This window comes from Hylobates moloch, unplaced genomic scaffold, assembly GCF_009828535.3.
Source record: "Hylobates moloch isolate HMO894 unplaced genomic scaffold, HMol_V3 SCAFFOLD_18, whole genome shotgun sequence".
Taxonomy (NCBI): Eukaryota; Metazoa; Chordata; class Mammalia; order Primates; family Hylobatidae; genus Hylobates; species Hylobates moloch.
Genome location: NW_026652293.1, coordinates 37,895,496 through 37,917,158, shown reverse-complemented (window position 1 = coordinate 37,917,158; position 21,663 = coordinate 37,895,496). Strand labels below are relative to the sequence as shown.

Sequence of the window (21,663 nt, the reverse complement as noted above, 5' to 3'; positions counted from 1 at the left end):
AAAAAGGAAGCGGAAAAATAGGGCAATAATTGGTAGAGAAAATGGGGTCAAGATAGGTTTGTTTGTTTAAGAGAGGAACAATAAAGGCAGGGGAATGATCAGCAGAGAAGGAAAGCTGATGGTACAGGATCTCGAGAGGAGGAGCTGCTGGAGCACTGTCATTGGGAAAGGGAGATGGGGTAGGATCTAGAGCACAAATGGAAGAATTGGCATTGGACAGATGTGTGGAGTTCCTCTTTGGTAAAAGGGGTGAATAGGCTCTATTGGTAGAGATGCTGGGAAGGGAGTAAATGTGATGGTGGACATCTGTGAAAGTTCTCTTTTAACTGCCTCAGTTTTCTTATTGAAGTGAGAGGGAAAGTCATTAGCCAAGAGTGGGTTGAAGCTGTTGGCAGTAGGAGGGAGAAGTGTGAAACACTTTCTAAGGAGGGACAGAGTGTAAACAGATCAGGGAAATATATAGTAATTGCAGGGCACTTGAACATCATGATCATGTATTTAAAGTGAGACCAGTTAGTATGGGTAGCTGCTTTTCTCTTGAGCAGTTGTTCAGTATGGCTGGAGTAAGCGCTGGTGGAGAGTTGGGTATTTCCAGGTTTATGGTTTTGTCTGGTGAGGATAACTCCCCTTGCTTGAGAGCTTAAAAGTGAATGTATGGGAGTGATTATAATGATTGACCTTAGAATTTAAGGTAGGTAAAAAGGGAAAAGGCCATCGAAGCGATGAGGGAAAGTGAAAAGGTGGTAGGAACAATGGATTGAAGATCTCAATAGGATCAAAAGATTATTGGAGTTGGAATATCCAAAAGGCAGGAGTTAGTGGTGAGAGTCATGGAGGAGGTGCAGTCTAAAGTATGACCGTAAGGGACAGGATTAAAGATGAGATCACTAGAAGAGAGGCGTTCTAGCAAATGAGAGGGACGATCTATGTATATGTTAAAATTGCCAAGAATTAAGTCAGTTTGTAGAGAGTGATAGTGAGAAAGGAGTTGAAATCTTTGGGTAATGAAGGAAGCGGCCCTGTGGTTGGTCAGTATTTACAAGATAGGGAATAATCGGGGATAAAGTGTGATGACAAGAGTTTCAAAGCTGGAGATTATTAGGGTGGAGAGAGGGAGAACTGGTAGGAAAGTAACGAGGAAGATCAAGGAGGTTACTTCCCACCTCCATGCCAAGTCACTTGAAGACTGTGGAAACAACAAAAACAGGCACAGTTGAGAGGGCAGAGGGCAGTACTGTCCTCAGAGGAGAGAGCCAGGCATTGTTTCAAACAAGGTGGTAAAGGGAGGGGTTTAGAGAAAAGGTTGAGGATGTAGGGCATTTCACTGTTTGGTGATGAATTTTAAGTACTTTGAGGTTAGGAGCTGAGTTATAATAATCTTTGTATTCCTTTCAGAGCAGTGCTTATATGTAGTAAGTTTTTTTTTAAGAGACAAGGTCTCACTCAGTCACCCAGGCTGGAGCACAGTGACATGGTCATAGCTCACTGCAGCCTCGGACTCCTGGGCTCAAGTGAGCCTCCCACTTCAGCCTCCCAAGTAACAAGTACCTCAGGTGTGCGTCACCATGCCAGGCTAATTTTTAAATTTTTTGTAGAGGTGGTGTCTTGCTATATTCTCTAGGCTGGTCTTGAATTCCTGGGCTCAAGTGATCCTCCCACCTTGGCCTCTGAAAGTGCCGGGATTACAGTTGTGAGCCCCTGCGCTGGCTGTAATACATTTTTTATCAATGCTTGTGTTTGGTAAATAAATATTGAATGCATAAATGGGAAATAATTAAACCAGAAAGAGAAAACTATTGAGCACCTTCAATGAGCTTGCTATTAATATGCATCCATTCTCAAGCAGTGAAATGGAAAGCCCTCTAGTAATTTCTTTTTTTGAGATAGAGTCTTGCTCTGTCGCCAGGCTGGAGTGCAGTGGCACGATCTCGGCTCACTGCAACCTCCGACTCCCTGGTTCAAGCGATTCTCCTGCCTCAGCCTCCTGAGTAGCTGGGATTACAGGCACTCACCACGTCCAGCTAATTTTTTTTTTTTTTGTATTTTTAGTAGAGATGGGGTTTCACCATGTTGGCCAGGAGGGTCTCGAACTCCTGACCTCGTGATCCGCCTGTCTCAGCCTCCCAAAGTGCTGGGATTACAGGTGTGAGCCACTGTGCTTGGCCTAGTAATTTCTTTTAGTAGTTTTCAATCAGTTGATAATCCCAGGGTTTAAATCTCATATATTAGTTGACATAGGAAAAAGTCATCCTTCTGGGAAAGCGGGAGAATGCCCAAATCTTTATAGAGCACTTAAAATAAGGAGATTCAAAATAATGATAACAATTATTCAACAACCACCATCATTAGGAAAGTTTATTGTATTTTTAAAAAGTAAACACTAGATGATACCTGCAAAGAGTTCTTTAAACTACTTAAGAATACAAGGTGTTATTATTTCCATTTCCACTTAAGAAAATAGATTAATCATTTGCTCAAGGTCACACAGTAAATAAAGGGCAAACATGGGGACCAGGACTCAGGGCATCAAACTAGCAATGTTCCTTCTTTGAGCATTGCCACAACTGAATCCCGAAGGTACTGGAGCAGGAGTTGTGGTAAGGAGGTCACAGGGCTTAGAGCTGTGACCCTAAACAACTTTTTTTTTTTTTTTTTTTTTTTTTTTGAGATGGAGTCTCGCCCTGTCATCTGGATCTGTTGCCCAGGCTGGAGTGCAGTGGCATGATCTCAGCTCACTGCAACCTCCTCCTCCCGGATTCAAGCAGTTCTCCTGCTTCAGCCTCCCAAGTTGCTGGGATTACAGGCACGCACCACCAAGCCCAGCTAATTTTTTTTTGTATTTTTAGTAGAGATAGGGTTTCACCATGTTGGCCACGCTGGTCTCGAACTCTTGACTTCAAGTGATCTACTAGCCTTGGCCTACCAAAGTACTGGGATTACAGGCCTGAGCCACTGTGCCTGGCCCCTAAACAATTCTTTGATAAAGCCAGTGGTTCCATTTGTTGGCATTGTGCTTCCTGTTCCTATACTATTTCCCTTTTTATGTAGCTCTTCCTACTAATTTCTTCCTCCTTTTAATTTTATTATTATCAATTTGTTTTCCTTTATCCTCTTGTCTCTCTTGTCCTCCCCAGTGGCATGATGATCTTGTCTGCCATAACTTTAGTTTTAACTTAGCGGAGTAATATGTAACATGAAAGAACATAAAAGAGATGTTTGAAAACAATGCTAGGAATTCATATTTACCAAGTACTATGAAATATATGACAAAGCTTTCTCAGATTTCTTTATCTGATCCTTTTCTTAAGCTACTTGTTTGTATGATAGAGAAAAAAATTCCATTAACAGCATACTGGAAGCAGCAGTTTTCCAATTATTATGAGGAGTTGACACCTCTGTGCCTGTGTCTAGGCTAATTTAGTCTGGACTGTTAACAAAATGAATCAGTAGTCCATATAAAGACCTTCCTGGCTTTTTTTAAGCTACCCCTGAAAATCAGACAGATGAAATGTATTTATATTTTTTACAATTAGGAGTTGAAATTATATTCTGTAATACTAAAGTATTTTTTTCTTTACCATTTTAGACCAGTCTGCTTAGTTTTAAGTGAAATTCCTTTTATGTCTACCTGGTTTTTACTTGTGTCAACATTCAGGTAAGTCATACCAATTTCCATATATTTTCAGTATAATTCTTGTAAACTAATTGAAAACTTTTTTATACAGTGGTTATGGTTTGAATTGATAATTCTCTTTTGATTTTTAAAAATTTTCCTTTACAGTATGCTACCTCTTCTATTGAAGGATGAACTCCTAATGCCCTCTGTTGTGACAACAATGGCATTTTTTATAGCTTGTGTAACTTTCTTTTCAATATTTGAAAAGACTTCTGAAGAAGAACTGCAGTTGAAATCCTTTTCCATTTCTGTGAGGAAATATCTTCCATGTTTTACATTTCTTTCCAGAATTATACAATATTTGGTAAGTTCAATTTTTAAGAAATGGCACATTTTTCAGCATGTCACTATTTTAAAAAATTATTGAAGTAGTGATTTTCTTTTATAGCTTTTTGAGATATAATTCACATAAATCCACTCATTTAAAGTGTACAACTTAGTGGTTTTAAGTATGTACACAGATTTGTACAACTATCACCATCATCTAATTTTACATTATTTTTGTCACTCCCAGAAGAAATTCTGTACCCATTAGCCTTCATTCCCAATTCCATTCTCACTCCTAACTCCCTTCCTTGGACAGCCAGTTTCTGCCTCTTTAGATTTGCCTACTTTGGACATTGCATATAAATGGAATGTATTAGTCTGTGATAGCTGCCATAACAAAATACAACAGAAATTTATTTTCTTACAGTTCTAGAGACTAAAAGTTCAAGATCAAGATCAAGGTTCTACCATCAGGGTTGTTTCTGGTGAGGCCTTTCTTCCTGGCTTGTAGAAGGTCTCTGCTTTATGTGTCATACATGGAGAGAGACCTCTGTTGTCTCTTCCTTTTCTTGTAAGGACACCAGTACTATTGGATTAGGGCCCTATTCTTATCTAATTTTAATCATACTTACCTTCCAAAAGGCTATATCTCCAAATACAGTCACATTGGGGGTTAGGGCTTCAACATATGAATTTTAATTCAATCCATAACATGGGATAATAAAATTGTGGTCTTTATGACCCAGTTCTTTCACTTAGCATGTGTGTGTGTGTGTGTGTGTGTAATTTTTTTTTTTTTTTTTTGAGACAGAGTCTTGCTCTGTCACTCAGGCTGGAGTGCAGTGGCATGATCTTGTCTCACTGCAACCTCTGCCTCCCGGGTTCAAGCGATTCTCCTGCCTCAGCCTCCCTAGTAGCTGGAACTACAGGCATGTGCCACCATGCCCGGCTAATTTTTGTATTTTTAGTAGAGATGGGATTTCAGTATGTTGGCCAGGCTGGTCTTGAACTCCTGACCTCATGATCTGCCTGCCTTGGCCTCCCAAAGTCCTGGGATTACAGGCATGAGCCACTGCACCCAGCCACTTAGCATATTTTTGAGGTTCATTTATGTTATAGCATATATCAGTACTTTATTCCTTTTTATTACCAAATTATATTCCATTATATGGATATACATTTTGTTTATCCATTCATCAATTCATGGACATGAAGTTGTTTCTACTTTTTTAGTGTTATGAATATAATAGTGCTGTTGTGAACATTTGTTTACAAGGTATTGAGTGCACATATGTTTTCATTTCCCTTATGTGTATACCTGGGAGTAGAATTGCTAGATCATATGGTAATTCTATGTTTAACATCTTCAGAAACTGCCAAATTGTTTTTCAAAGTACAGCACAATTCTTCATTCTCATCAACGATGTGTGAGGGTTCTAATTTCTCCACATCTTTCACAGCATTTGTTGTCTTTTTAATTATAACCATCCTAGTGGGTGTGAGGTGGTATTTCATTGGAGTGCTGACTTGCATTTCCCTAATGACTAATGATGTTGAACATCTTTTCATGTGCTTATTGGCCATTTGTATATCTTCTTTGGAGAAATGCCTATTCAAATCCTTTGCCCATTTTAAACTGGGTTGTCTTTTTGAGTTGTAAGAGTTTTTTTAATATATATTCTTGATATGAGTTCCTTACCAGATATTTAACTTGCAAGTATCCTCTCCCATTCTGTGTGTTGCCTTTTCACTTTCTTGATGGTATCATTTGCAGCACAAAAGTTTTGATTTCGATAACATCCTGTGTATCTATTTTTTTCTTTTGTTGTGCTTTTGGTGTCATATCTAAGAAACCATTGTATAACCAATGGTCACAAATATTTACCCCTGTATTTTCTTCTAAGAGTTTTATAGTTTTTATATCTATGCCTTTGAGTCACTTTGAGTTAATATTGTATATGGTGTGAGGTAGGAGTCTGACTTTATTCAGTTATTTCAGTTCCATTGAATTGTCTTGGCACTCTTGTTGAAAATCAGTTGTTCTTAAATGTAAGGGTTTATTTCTGGACTCTCAGTTCTGTTCCATTGATCTATATGTCTATCCTTATGCCACTGCCATACTGTCTTGTTTACTGTAGCTTTGTAGTTAGTTTTGAAATTGAAAATGCAAGTCCACTGATTTTGTTCTTTTACAAGATTGTTTTATCTATTTTACATCCCTTTATTTTCATATTATTTTTAGAAGTTCATCAGTTTTCTCCCAAAACCCAGCTGAGATTTTGATAGGGACTGAGTTGATTCTGCATATCAGTTTGTGGAATATTACTTTATTTTTTTGAGACAAGGTCTCACTCTGTTGCCCAGATTGGAGTGCAATGGTGTGATCTTGGCTCACTGCAACCTCTGCCTCCCAGGCTCAAGCAATCTTTCCCCCTCAGCCTCCTTAATAGCTGGGACTATGGGCATGTGCCACCACACCTGGCTAATTTTTTTAGAGATGGAGTTTAACCATGAATATTGCCATCTTAATATTTAGTCTTCCAATGAACAAACACAGGATGTATTTCCATTTATTTAGATATTTAATTTCTTTCAACAATGTTTTGTAGTTTTCAGTGTATAAATTTTGAACTTCTTTTGTTAAATTTATTCTTAACGAATGATCCTAAAGCATAATTCTTTATGATGCTATTGTAAAGGAATTGTTTTCTTAATTTCATTTTCATAATGTTCATTGCTACTATATACAAATATATTTTTGTATATTCAACTTGTATTCTTCGGCATAGGTTTTCAATGGATTTCCTACGGTTTTCAACATACAAGATAATGTAATCTGAAAACCATGAGTTTTACTTCTTCCTTTCTGATGTGGATGACTTTTATTTCTCTTACTTGCCTAATTACCCTAGGACCTATAAGACAGTGTTGAATATAGGTAACAAGAGTGGACATCTTCTCTTTTACTTGATATTAGAGGGAAAGCATCTGGTCTGTCACCATTAACTAAGATGTTAACTGTGGGCTTTTTAAAACAGATGTCTTTTATCTGGTTGAGGAAGTTCTCTTCAATTCCTAGTTTACATGTTTTTATCATGAAAAAATGCTGGATTCTGTCTAATTCTTTTTCTGCATCTTTGGTCATGTGTTTTTTTTTTTTCCTTTATTCTATTATATGACACATTTCATTGACTGATTTTTGTGTGTTACACTAACCTTGAATTCCTAGGATAAATCCTACTGGATCATGGTGTATAATCATTTTTATCTGCCACTGGCTCCAGTTTGCCAGTATTCTGTTGATGATTTTTGCATTTATATTCATAAGAGACACTAATATGTAGTTTTCATGTGATGTCTTTGTCTACTCATAAAGTTCATATATTTAAGGCATATCACATTACATTCAAGGCTGTCTAAAATGCTAGATTGCAATGTATTTGAGGTCAAGAACTCTGCATTTTATACATACCATTTTATCTGTAGCATCTATCAGTGCCTGGCAAAGAATAGGTGCTCTGATTTTTGTTTGTTGAATGAATGGATATTCATCTAATTATTATAATGAAAAATTGGAGGCAGCTCAATTGTCCAGTAGTCGAAAAATGATACATGAATAAGTATATAAGCTCCATGGAATATTTGGCAACTACTACAAATGTTATGAAGTTGTTGTTGAGACAGGATCTCATTCTGTTGCCTAGGCGGGAGTGTGGTGGTGCATTTATAACTCACTGCAACCTGGAACTCCTGGGCCCAAGTGATCCTCCTTCCTCAGCCTCCTGAGTAGCTAGGATTATAGGCATACACCATCATGCTTGCCTAATTTTTATTTTTTATTTTTTAGAGACGCAGTTTCACTCTTGTTGCCCAGGCTGGAGTGCAATGGCATGATCTTGGCTCACTGCAACCTCTGCCTCCTGGGTTTATGCAATTCTTCTGCCTCAGCCTCCCGAGTAGCTGGGACTACAGGCACGTGCCACCACACCCTGCCAATTTTTGTATTTTTAGTAGAGACAGGGTTTCACCATATTGGCCAGGCTGGTCTCGAACTCCTGATCTCGTGATCCACCCACCTCAGCCTCCCAAAGTGCTGGGATTACAGGCATGAGCTACTGCGCCCGGCCCAACAGGCTATACTTTATATTTTTGAGTACTACATAGAGGATTGCGCAAAGTACCCAGATAACAAAGAGAAATGAATGACTAACTCTATTAGGGGAGTGTAGGGGAAGGTTTCAAAGGAGATATTTTATATTTAGATCTTGTAGGAAGACAAGGCAGGTATTCTCAGGGCAGAGTTGAATGGGTGTCCTGAGGGTTTTGCACTTTAGGTAATGACCATGGAGGATAGGGGTGTGGGAGGTAGGAAGTTAAGAGGTGAACAGGAAACACAAGGAGAGGATTAACTTTACTCAGGGGTTCAAATGGAAAGTATATATAAAGTTCATTTTTTGTTAGTATAGGCCCAGAGTCCTGAGTGTATGTCAAACTCTAGCCCTGTTGTGATATTCACTATCTGGACCAGTAATCTTAAGGTGAGGACCGCCATGGGCTCCCAGATTTATTTGTTCTTTAATAGTTTTTGAGCACTTACTATATGCAAGCATTGTTCTGGAGGCTGAGGATACAGTAGTGACCAAAACTAACAGAAATCCCTGCTCCCATGGAGGTTGCATTCTAGTGGAGAAATCCAGCACCAGCATATGTAAAATATATAGCATGTCAGAGGGTGATAAGTGCTATGGAGAACAACAAAGCAAGGGAGAAATGGATATGATATGCAGGAGGGATGAATGCAGTTTTAAAGTGGCAGGGCTTTCTTGAGCAAAGAACCAAAGGAAGTAAACTGCAGATAATTTGAGGGCAGAACATCCTAGAAGAGAAAAACTGCAAATGCAGTGAACATCATGGAGGTCATGGTGATTGGAGCTGGGTGGGGGAAATAAATAATAGGACCTAAGATTAGAGAGGTAACAGTGTAGTTTCCTATAATGGGACTAGAATCTGACTTACATTTTTAAAAGGTCCCTATGGTATGCTATGTGGAGAACAGATTGTGGATAATGGAATCCGTGAGATGATGGTGCTGTGGACCAGGGTAGCAGTGGAAGTGGTTAGAAATGGTCAGATTTTTGATATATTTTGAAGGTAGAGCCAACAGGAATTGCTGGGGTTGTGAAAGAGAGGTGTTCAGGATGACTCCAAGGTTTTTGGCATACATAACTGAATGGGTGGGGTTGCCATTTACCGAATTGGAGGAAGCATGTTGAAGGAAATTTGTGTGTGGTGGGGGCAGTCGGGAGTCTGAGGAGACCAAGAGTTTTTTACATGTTTAGTTTTAGATGCCTATTAGATATCCAAGTAGAGATATTAAGGAGTACCTGGATATATGGGTCCAGAGTTTAGCTCAAGCTTGTCCAATCTGCAACTGAGGATGGCTTCGAATGCAGTGCAATACAAATTCGTAAACTTTCTTAAAACCTGGAATTTTTTTGCAATATTTTTTAAGGCTCATCAGCTATCATTAGTGTTGGTGTATTTTATGTGTGGCCCAAGACAATTCTTCTTTTTCCAGTGTGGCCCAGGGAAGCCAAAAGATTGGACAACCCTGGTTTAGGGGAAAGGGCCAGGCTGGAGACGAAGTTGAGTCTTTACATATAGTTGGTAATTAAAGTCATGCTACTGGATGACTCACTAAGGGTATGAGTATAGATTAATAAGAGGAATAGGTACGAAGCCCCAGAATGCAGAGGTAGGGGACATGAGGAACCAGCAAAGATGTCTAAGAATTAACTGGTTGAGGTAGGAGAGAACCAGGAGAGTATGATGTCATGGAAGCCAAGTGAACGAAGTGTTTCAGTGAGAGTGGAGTGATTTCAAATGCTCATGAGAGAATCAAGTAAGGCAGTAAGAACTGACCACTGGATTTAGTACACTGGAGGTCATTATGGATATTTGACTATAGCAGTTTCATAGTGATTGGAGTGAAAGCCCAATTGGTATGGGTTCACTAGTGAATGGGATGAAGACTGGACACAGCATGTTTATAGGCAACTGTTTTGGGAAATGTGTAAATAGGAGCAGACAAATGGGGTAATAGTTGGAGCAAGAGAGGGTTTTTGTTCTGTTTAACACTGACTCAAGATCGTGGTATTATGACATTTCAACCAGTCCCATATTTCTTAAGTTTGAAACTTTTATTTTAAAGATTTCATTCCAGATGTTTGCACTTCCCACTAAGGTTGCCTCAGGAATTTTTCCTTGTAATGACACTAGCAGCCTTTGTTTGTTTATATCTGCTTGTAAGCTTTCTTGGCGCTTATCCTCGCTTTTCCATTTGGAATGATCACTGCATTACTCTCTGTTTAGATCTTACCAATACTGTCATAATGTAGCCAGCAGTTAAGGCATCCTTTAGGGTTCTGTGTCCCACCCAGTTCATGGAAGTCACTACTGTTTCTCACTGCTTGCTTTCTACATTTATTTATACTGCTTTTGTATACCTATGTACTGTGCTAGGGATAAAATGAATAAGATCTTGCTGGTCTTTGTCTTAAAGGAGCTCACAGTCTGTCCAGTACGGTACCCACTAGACATATATAGAAATTTAAACTTATTAAATTTAAATAAAAATTCCGTTCCTCAGTCACAGTAAGTACATTTCAAATGCCCAATAGCTACATGTGGTTAGCAGCTACTATACTGAAGTGCTGACAAAACATTTTCATTACTGCAGGAAGTTCTATTGTATAGCACATTGGTCTAGAGACCACACTAACTGATGACCACACAACTACACAAATGTGCTAATTATTTTTACTACTCACCTTGGTATTTAAGCCAGTGTGACTTTGTGATTTTATTTAACATTCTCCTAAGTAGATGGAAAACTCTTTGAAGCCAGAGGGCCACATTTTCTTTCATGTGCCCTCATGTGCTTTACTCATTGAAAGCATTTAGTGAATACGAAATGTAATTTTCCATTTGCCATGGAAAACTTTTTCACAGATGGGTTCTCAAGATTAGCTTAGAATTTAAAAAATTGATACAGAATAGATGTATATATTTTGGGGGCACATGTGATAATTTGATTCATTTATTCATGTAATGCATGAAGATCAAATCAGGGTAACTGGGCTATTCATTACCTTAAAAATATGTCTTTATGCTAGGAACATTCAACTTATTATTTTCTAGCTATTTTGAAATGTACATTAATGTTAACTATATTCAGCCTACTGACCTGCCAAACACTAGGTTTTATTTCTTCTAGCTACCTATATATTTGTACCCATTAGCTTAGAATTTTATATCCTGTTGGGCCCCAGGGGATGCTATAAATTTAACCCTGACTAGCATTAATATTGTCCCAGATACCTTTCTTCAGTGCCTTGGTGGAAGTATAAGACGGGTCCTCAGGTTTTGGCTACAAATGGGAATCACTTGGAGAGCTTTAAAAAATACTGAGGCCTGATTTAATTGGTCTGGGGTGTGACGTGGGCATTGAGATTTTAAAAACCCCTCATATGATTCTAATAGGAAGTCAAAGTTGAGATACACCAGAATAAATTAGACCCTCAACCCTCACCTTTAATTCTGCTCATTTAATAGCTACAAGTCAATGTTTCCAGTACATTTAAATTTCACCTTTTATACTACTCACTAATCCTTTTTTTCCTTGCAGTTTCTTATCTCAGTCATCACTATGGTGCTTCTGACGCTGATGACTGTCACACTGGATCCTCCTCAGAAACTACCGGACTTGTTTTCTGTATTGGTGTGTTTTGTATCTTGCTTGAACTTCCTGTTCTTCTTGGTATACTTTAACATTATAATCATGTGGGATTCCAAAAGTGGAAGAAATCAGAAGAAAATCAGCTAGCTGTATTCCTAAACAAATTGTTTCCTAAACAAATGTGAAAATGTGAACAGTGCTGAAAGGTTTTGTGAACTTTCTGCTATGTATAAATGAAATTACCATTTTGAGAACCATGGAACCACAGGAAAAGAAATGGTGAAAAGTCATTGTTGTCTACACAAAATAAATGTATATGGAGACCAAAGACCAATGGAGGCTTGTCTAAGTACTGCTTGGCCAAAACATATTGTGGTTTTATTATTCACAGCTATTCAAGTGGGGAAAAAAGAGAAACATGTCCTTAATCCCATTGTTTACTCAGGAAATGCACTTTTTAAATGTCTTGAAAAAACTGAGAAATATTTCTTGATATTTGCTTTGTCTAAACCTACTTCCTTCATCAGACCATATAGTAAGCTTCATGGGAGAACTGAGCCCCTTTTTAATGGAAATCACTAATTTTGGTATTCAAACTTACATTTTAGAATGCAAGTAGCGTGTATTTCACTGTTTAGAAGTCATATCTTAGGGAATTAACTTTGTGATAATCTTTTTAATTACTGAGAAGGCAATTTAAACTGCCTGAAGTTTGAATATGCCTTATTACACACGCAAATTTGATTGTTTTAACAAGGCAAATAAACCATAATCTTATTTCCAAGAATGCATATTTTAATACAATTAAAAATGAATTTTCCTGAATTTAAATGTAAGCTTTAAGTGGTTTGAGTGAAGTCTTCTTAATTACACATAATCACTGGTTCTAAACCTCCAGAATCATTCTGTTTAAACATTATATTATATATATATTATTATTAACATGGTTCAGGGTTACCACTGCCAGAGCATTGATTCATGTTAACTTCATCCTATTAATACTGTATCACCCTATATTAGCAGAAGCCCATATTTATTGTAGTATTCAACTGGTAAAAATAATGCATGATATCCATGTTGTAGTTTCTCATATAAAGATATGTTTTTCTTTAGCCTCTGTAATAAAGATAATCATTTTCCCATCACCATTTTTCCAGGAATATATTTCTTTCATAAGATAGCCACTAAACTATATTAAGTGGTGGTATATTTTAAAATAGTGCAAATCAAACCACATACACACACAAAAAAACTGGTTCTAGACATGGACAGTCACAGGCTGATATAAGAAGGTATGTGTTTCTAAGTCTGATAAAGGAAGTGGGTTTAGACAAAGCAAAAATCTAGAAAGGTTTCTTTCTCAAAGCAATGTGCATAAAGACTCAAAGGGCAGGTCAGCACAGAATAGCAGCCTTGAATCACTGCCGAATCAGCAGGAACATCGCTGCCCATGGTCACCATCTGTAATCACTGTGCCCAAATGTCAGCATCTTGGCTGGCTGGTGTAGCTTTATTTTAAAAAATATTTTTTGTAATAGTACTCTTGTGTTTAACATAGAATGTTGACTTCAATAAATGATGAGGAAGTTATAAATAATTGGAGTAGAATAATTTTATTATTTGGAAATAAATGTATTACGTATATATATTAGTAAAATGAAATGCACCTGATTCAAGGTATCATCTAGGTAAATTCTGTAAGGTACCATATAGGTAAATTCTTAAATCATTCTTCAGATGATTTAATCTAATCATATTGAGTTGCACTATAGTTTTTATAGAGACTTGTGGCAGTTATCTTGTAAGTATCCCTCATATCTATTAAAAACCAGTTTAAGAGTTTACATTGAACTTAGAGGGATTAGGTTCCAAAATACCAAAACAAAATACCAGAAACAGAGGCCAGGCACAGCGGTCTCTATTTGAGAGGCTGACACAGGATGATCGCTTGAGACCAGTGAGACACCATCTCAAAAAAAGCAAAATATCAAGAATACCCAGTGATTAATTATCACAGAAGTAGGCAATTCCAAAGCATTTCTCTTAGCTAAACTCAGGGCTATAGGGATGTTTTCATACAAATATATTTAGGTTATGCAAAAATATTAAAGATAGATTTCTCACTTTCTTCATTAATATACCTGTCAAAAAATAAGCCCTTCAAAGTTATGTTGAAGTACATTTTAGATGGAGGAGGCATTTCTGAGAAATGCAGTTTTCTCAGCTGCCAATAAACTTAGGTTTGCTTCTTAAAATGAAGAGAATAGGGTGTATGTTCATGTATCATATATGAGGCATACAGAAGTCATTTTCCCTTGAGGACTTGGGGTGGGGGGGCGAAAAATCCCCGATGTAGCATTCTGTCCAAATGATAAACCACAACAAATTGAGTGAAACATTTACAAAAGTCAAGGCAGCCAAAGGAGCCTCTCTGTTCAACAGAGAGAAAGAGATGGATAGGATATAACTAAATAATGGTTAAAGTAACACAATGGTTTCAAGTCTCAATTGGTCTCTCTTCTGTTATGTTCATTGGAAGATCAGGATAAGTATATCCCCCGCAACTCCCCCTCCCCTCATATAAATATTAGTTGTGTGTGTGGATCTTTCTGCTTTGTCCTTCATGTGGCCTCCAAGGGTGATAAAGTAAGAGTCATCTGATCTACAGTGAAAAGAACTGGGAAATGATTCTCAGCAGACCCAGCTGTTCTAAAAGGCAAAAGCTGAGTATATCAAGAGGTCAAACATACAGTAACTGGTTTAACAGCATTAAGCACATACCTATATAACTTGGATTATGTATGAAACCAATCTACTTCTTAACCCTGTATTACCTAACATAGATTACTTTATAAAATGTTTTGGCTTGTAACCTAAGGTTAGTTTTCAATGCTAGAATAATCCTTTTTTAGTATATTTTTGGTAACATCCTATTATAAGCACTGTATCAATAAATTTCTTAAACAGTATGAAGACAATAATTAGTGAAGGTAATTTATATAATTTATATTAACAGTTTTTAAAAACCTTTCATTTTAAAAAGGTGAATCTAAAATTTCTCTAAGTGGAAAGTGAGTTATTTTCTTTTTTTTCTGAGATAGGTATCTTGCTGTGTTGCCCAGTCTGGTCTTAAACCCCTGGGCTCAAGCAGTCCTCCTGTTTCAGCCTCCTGAGTAGTGGCTGGGATTAAAGGCTTGTGCCATTGCACGCAGTGGAAAATTTTCAACCTTAATTTGTTACATTTTGTTTCAGATTTTCATGTAGTTTTTATTTTTCATGATATATTCAAATGACATGGTAATATTTTCCACTAATTTTGTTAAAACTTAGGGCAAGTACCAAAGGAGTAGCAGTTTTTCCCTACAGAAATGGTCAAGAAAAGCATAGGTTTCACTATCAAGATAACATACTCTGTGATTCCCTCCTCCCCTTTATTTTGGGAGTGACAACAAAAACATGATGATGACAGAAAACACCACAGAATAACTGAAATTTAATATTTCAAAATAATTTGGAATGGATCACATATTGCCCCTTAATAAAGGTCTTTTCTTTAAATTCAATACTCTTTGTAATTTAGTTAAAAAAACTTCATATTTTAAACATTTTACTGAAAAAATACATTCTAATATTTTATAAATGGTATAAAATTTTAAAACCTTGAAAATGCTTTTTTCTCTATAAGCATAGGAAAATAAAAACTCACTCCTGAGATAGTGGCTACACAATAGACTAGATCTTTAAAAAATTTTTTTAAAGAATCTATAAATTAATAAGCAGCTGGGGCTTTAAACGGGAAAACTGGTACTTAATTCCACTCATCATTACATTTAATCTGAATTTCAGGAAAATATATAGTTCTACCAAAGGTGCCACTTTTATACATGCTTTATTAAGTCTACCCACAAATGCTAAAAGTCCACAGAAGCGTATGTGGTACAGAATATAAGTCAAGATCTTCCTCTCTGTGTTGGCTTACATTAAAGAGCCAAGAAGAAATGTATTATTTACATTGAGATTATCTACTGGTGTGTGTAGAAAGTTTAAATTAGCTGCAAGAAATTTTATCTAGACACGCACCTGCCGACTGCTACGAGCGGTATTTACTGGGCAGATTAATTACAAATATTTCTCTGTTCCTTTAAATATGATCAGGCAGATGCAGAAGTTGGTGCTCATGGTGAGTGCATTTCTTCTTAATGCCTGTGGGATATAAAAGATAATTATATTATCAAGAATTAGTTAACATGCACCTCATACATGACTTAAGAAGTGATTTTAACACCCAATAACAATCTAATTTGGTACCTAGTTTAGTCAGATGCTGCTGGCAACCTCTCATTTGCTTTTTTGAGACGGAGTCTCACTCTCACCCAGGCCGGAGTGGAGTGGCGTGGTCTCGGCTGACTGCAACCTCCGCCTCCCGGGTTCAAGTGATTCTCCCGCCTCAGTCTCCTGAGTAGCTAGGACTACAGGTGTGTGCCACCACACCCAGCTAATTTTTGTATTTTTAGTAGAGACGGGGTTTCACTATGTTGGCCAGGCTGGTCTCGAACTCCTGACCTCGTGATCTGCCCACCTCAGCTTCCCAGAGTGCTGGGATTACAGGCGTGAGCCACCGTGCCCGGCCTCATTTGCTTTTTGATTATCTTCACTAGTAACTGTCAATATGACTACTCTGACATAGCACTCAGTATTCTTTACCTTATGTGACCATACTTACATGAGATACTTCTCAGAGAATTTTAAAACTCCAACAGGGCCTACAGAAAACTTATTTACATGCCTTTGTCTATAAGCCTTAGGAGCCTTTCAGCAGGTGTTTCCTCCAACAGCTGCCCCCGGCTATGACAGATTCCTATTCAGAATATGTCCCTCTGGGGACTCCTAGTGGTGGTAGAGGCTCATGTCTCTTCAGCCTTAGAACCCTTCTGTGAGAGAAAGCCTTTGAAGGAAGCAGCCATTGGCAACTAATGGCATACATTACCATAGGGCATGTGGGAAAAGATCTTTTAAAATGACCTAATACGGCTGGGGGTGGTGGCTCATGCCTGTAATCCTAGGCCAAGGCAGAAGGATTGCTTGACCCCAGGAGGTCAAGAATGCAGTGAGCTGTGATTGCACCATTGCACTCCAGCCAGGGCGACAGAACGAGACCCTGTCTTTAAAAAACAAAAACAAACAAACAGATAATCCCATCCCGAGGTGATCTGTCTGCTGTGAATTCCCATACCACTGCTTATTCTTCATTTGGTACTTACAGTAGAGAATGTTTATACTTCTCAGTCTGAAGGGGAAGAAACTTCTGTCAACTCTTCCTCTGTACTCCATGGAAGTGTAACAAATTTGATTGGCCAAAGCCCAGAACATTCATTGGTCTAAATTTTACTAGTAACATTACACAAATTCTTCCCTCCTTGTAGTTTCCCTATCACTGTCTACTCTCAATCCCAGTGGACCTTTTTTATTATAACACTTCCTAATTTCATATAGTAGGGAGACCAACCCATTCTATTGTGCTGACCTGCAGTCAAGCATGTAAAAGGTTGTGGTCTTCACAACATTAGAGTCACATGGACTTGGGGGTCTATCTAAAAGATCCAGCTTTTAGGTTCAGTAAAGTGCACAGAATTCAAGATTTAGACTTAGTGTGAGAAAGAAGAGGTTGCATTTCTGCTTTAAGGCAATCTATCTTAGTTACCCCAAGCTTCTACCAGAGAGCCTGCCATGTTGGGGGTTATCAATTCCACCACCAATCAAGTTGATACTTTGATCCTCATTGGATGCACAATCCTTGTTTGTACTTGTTATTGGCCAGAACTTAGAAGAGTCTGAACTTGTATCATTTATCATAACTTGCCTTATATTGTTTTTGTGTCCTTATTAGGTTTCAAACTGTCATAATACACAGCGCTTTGTTCATACTAAGCCTCATCCTTGTTACCCAAGTGATTCATCCACATTGTTACTAAAGTATCCCAATATCCTGTTATCATTAGCCAAAATATTTTTCTCTTCCCATCTTTTGATGGTCTTAGCACTGTGGCTGTGGCCTGTGGGTTGCTGTCACCCTTACTTTCTCTCTTATTCTAGCATTGTTTCACAACTTCACTTTTTTTTTTTTTTCCTTTTGAGACGGAGTCTCGCTCTGTCGCCCAGGCTGGAGTGCAGTGGCGCTACCTCGGCTCACTGCAAGCTCTGCCTCCTGGGTTCACGCCATTCTCCTGCCTCAGCTTCCCGAGTAGCTGGGATTACAGGCACCTGCCACCGCACCTGGCTAATTTTTTGTATTTTTAGTAGAGACGGGGTTTCACCGTGTTAGCCAAGATAGTCTCGATCTCCTGACCTCATGATCCACCCACCTCGGCCTCCCAAAGTGCTGGGATTACATGCGTGAGCCACCGTGCCCGGCCAAGGCTTCACTTTTTAAAGGCTCTGGGAGTGAATTTGTATGGGATAGTCCTCCCCACTGAACAATTACAGGTCAAGAGGAGTAATCACTTAAGTGTGACAGAGGGCTGGAGCTGTTGTGCAGGTAGGGAAGTTGGCCATGGTGATATCGAGTACTTTCAGGTTTCTAGGGCATAAGGACAAGATCAGGGGTTTCATTCACATTCTCCCTTATGCATACCAGTCAGGCAGCTATGACAAATATACAAAAGAGCAATGAGAGAATATGGGGGAGAGGGATTTGGGGAAGCTTATGCAGAAGATGAGTTCTAAGCAGGTTTTGAAAGACAGGTAAAATTTTGACAATAATGAGGGAAAAGGCATGCTAGGTTGAGCAGACAAGACCAAAGGTAAGGACATGAGAAAGGCACTTTCTGGGGAAGGTGTCTGGGAAATGGCAAGTAATCTGGAATGAATAAGGCACAATGAAGAAACTGGAAAGGTAAGCTGTGGGCAGATCAGGGAGACTCCTGAATGTCAGTTTAAATTTGGATTTTATCGTACATATGGTAGAGTGATATCTTCTAAAGCATACATTTGTCCAGTAGCAGGATAGGCTGTAGGGGAAAGGGACCAAAGTGCAGACAGGTAGGTTACAATAGGGACAATGATAGTCTGGAAGAGAGGTAATGAAGAAATAAACTGGTCTAGTGGGTGTGGAAAGGAGAATTAAGCATTCTCAGAAGTAATATAATCTGGAAGCGTCTGGATGTGGGGACAAAAAGAGAATTTGACCAATGGAATGATATAATCCCTAGAAAGGTAGAAGAAAAACATCTTTGGAGGGGAAATGATGAAATCGGTATACTTGGGAGACATTGTATGGCAGCTGAGATTGTGGGTTTATAGCCCAGGAGACTAATTTGGAAACCATATACACTAAAGTGAAAAGTCAGGGAATGAAGGAGATAATGAAGGAAATGCTCAAAGTGAGAAGAAAATGTGGTGAAAGGCAGAACTGAGGGAAATGCCTCAAAGGTGAAGTCACTTAATTTCACTGTCATTGCTCTTTTGCTTCTCACTGAAAGGGAGGTTGACTGGTAGCTCAACCTTAATTCTTTCCAGTTTCTTGAAAGTATTACTCAAAGACTCAAAAGAACACCCCAAAATGTGGTTATCTTTACTAAAATCCATTAACACAAAGCTATTCTCAGTACTCTGAATTCCCTGTAAGTTTATTACAGAGATTATCAAACACTAAATGTTGCACGTTCATTTACTAAATGTGTAACTGTGAAGATGTATCTATGATCACCATCTAATATGTTCTCTGTTGGATTTTCATGGGTCAGAAATTTTATAAAATGGTAACCTTACAATGAATGAATATAGGTGTATGTGGATGGATATATATAAGATATATATATATCCTATTACATATAGGATATATAAGGATAATATTTATATATTATCCTTACTTAACAGGATATAAAATCCTTGGCCAGTAGTGAAACCTGACATTCACAGATTACTACTGGGTAGTGGCAAGAGCATAGGCACCGGCACCAGACTACTCAGTTTAGTATCCTGGCCCTGTTTTAGGTGATTCTGTGACAAGGTACTTAACCTCATTTGTGCCTCAACTGCCTCACCTATAAAATTAAAGTAATAACTGTATCTACGTCATAAGTTGTGAAGATTAAATGGGATACGTATCAAGTATGTGCCAGCAGTGTATAAAGTGTTTATAACACTGCTGGCACATAGAAAGTACTCAATAAGGCTGGGCACGGTGGCTCATGCCTGTAATTGCAGCACTTTGGGAGGCCGCGGCAGGTGGATCACTTGAGGTTAGGAGTTCAAGACCAGCCTGGCCAACATGGTGACACCCTATCTCTAATAAAAATACAAATAATTAGCCGGACATGGCGCTCAACTGTAATCCCAGCTACTCGGGAGGCTGGGGCAGAAGAATCACTTGAATACAGGAGGTAGAGGTTGCAGTGAGCCGAGATCGTGCCACTGCACTCCAGCCTGAGTGACAGAGCAAGACTCCATTTCAAAAAACAAACAAAAAACCAGAAAGTACTCAATAAATACTAGCTATTATTATAAGCTATTACTCACTGCAAACAACAGAATATAGGCTATTGTCTACTGCATACAACAGAATAAACGTTTTCATAAAAAACTGACACAATTTTCTATGTAAGATGCTTTGCAAATATTAAGACTAGCTTGTCAGGAAGCTAGTATTAATCACTTGAGATACCATTTCCAAAGCAAAGTATCTTGGAGGTAGAATATAATTCTTTAATTGTGCTTTGATTTTTTTTCCTTTTTTTTGGAGACAGGGTCTCGCTCTGTCACCCAGGCTGGAGTGCAGCGATCATGGCTCACTACAGCCTCTACCACGTGGGCTCAAGTGATCCTCCCAACTCAGCCTCCTGAGTAGCTGGGACTACAGACATGCACCACCATACCCAGCTAATTTTTCTATTTTTTTTTTGTAGAGACAAGGTCTCTCACTATGTTGCCTAGGCTGGTCCTGGGCTCAAGCGATCCTCTCACCTTGGCTTCTCACAGTGCTGGGATTACAGGCATGAATCACCATGCCTAGCCCCTAATGCCAGTTTTTGTTGTTGTTTTTTCCTGAGACAAGAGTTTCACTCAGTCGCCCAGGCTGGAGTGCAATGGCGTGATCTCAGCTCACTGCAACCTCCGCCTCCTGGGCGATTCACCTGCCTCAGCCTCCCGAGTAGCTGGGATTCAGGCACTAGCTACCACACCCGGCTAATTTTTTGTATTTTTAGTAGAGACGGGGTTTCACCATGTTGGCCAGGCTGGTCTCGAACTCCTGACCTCGAGTGATCCACCCACCTCGGCCTCCCAAAGTGTTGGGATTACCGGTGTGAGCCACCATGCCCAGCCAATGTCAGTTCTTAATGTGAACCTTCAGTTAGGTACGTTAAACACTAATATATCATGACTCATATTGCTTTTAGCTTATTTGTTACAATAAGCTATTTATAAACATCATTTTTACTTGTATTGCTGAGTCAATAGGAATTGTTCTGAAGGCAAGGTATAACTAATATATAATTATTTACTTAATTTAGCACATTTCCAAATTTAACAGACTAGTTATATCTTGTTCAGTCAGATGTGTCTTACAGAAACTATAATCCACTTGTCAGCATCTACTTAGCTAGTCTATTTAGCTATTTATGTGAAAGATGCTTGATTAAGGACCCTTTTACACTCAGTTAAAAATGTGTCCTCTGACTTTTAAAGTTAGCGTCGTCAGCTCAACAGTTCTTTTCCACTCAGCCTCTAACTGATGTCAGATGCCCTCCTGTTGTTTATAAGACTAGATTAATATAATTTCAGCTAAAGCTCCAAAGCTCATATCCCTATTTTCTTATAGGAAGACAATACCAAATCTGATAATGCAGATAAAATGTTTCCACCTGAACAAAACACAATGAAATTTCACAAGGTTAAACTAAATTAGAAAGGTGAAACAGTACCTCAGTTTAAAATGGCTTTAAGGAATTCACAGCTGTCAAGATGACATGATTCTATATGAAAG

The 21,663-nt window shown here is 38.4% G+C and overlaps 2 protein-coding genes across 6 annotated transcripts in view; one reads left to right on the top strand and one right to left on the bottom strand.

Annotated features, from left to right (window-relative positions):
- Window positions 1-13,285, top strand: part of ALG6 (ALG6 alpha-1,3-glucosyltransferase) — a 72,433-nt gene extending 59,148 nt beyond the window's left edge. For both annotated transcript variants that reach the window (XM_058430881.1, XM_058430882.1), the window contains exons 13-15: window positions 3,587-3,655; window positions 3,782-3,980; window positions 11,631-13,285. In XM_058430881.1, coding sequence (XP_058286864.1) covers window positions 3,587-3,655; window positions 3,782-3,980; window positions 11,631-11,828 — 466 coding nt within the window. In that variant the 3' untranslated portion in view covers window positions 11,829-13,285. The remainder of the gene's footprint in view (window positions 1-3,586; window positions 3,656-3,781; window positions 3,981-11,630) is intronic.
- Window positions 1-21,663, bottom strand: part of ITGB3BP (integrin subunit beta 3 binding protein) — a 102,218-nt gene that overhangs the window by 5,128 nt on the left and 75,427 nt on the right. For 2 of the 4 annotated variants that reach the window (XM_058430884.1, XM_058430888.1), the window contains exon 8: window positions 15,555-15,884. In XM_058430884.1, coding sequence (XP_058286867.1) covers window positions 15,823-15,884 — 62 coding nt within the window. In that variant the 3' untranslated portion in view covers window positions 15,555-15,822. Of the gene's footprint in view, window positions 1-15,554; window positions 15,885-21,601; window positions 21,653-21,663 lie in introns of those variants that run through there. The other 2 variants (XM_058430885.1, XM_058430886.1) reach the window with 2 other exon arrangements.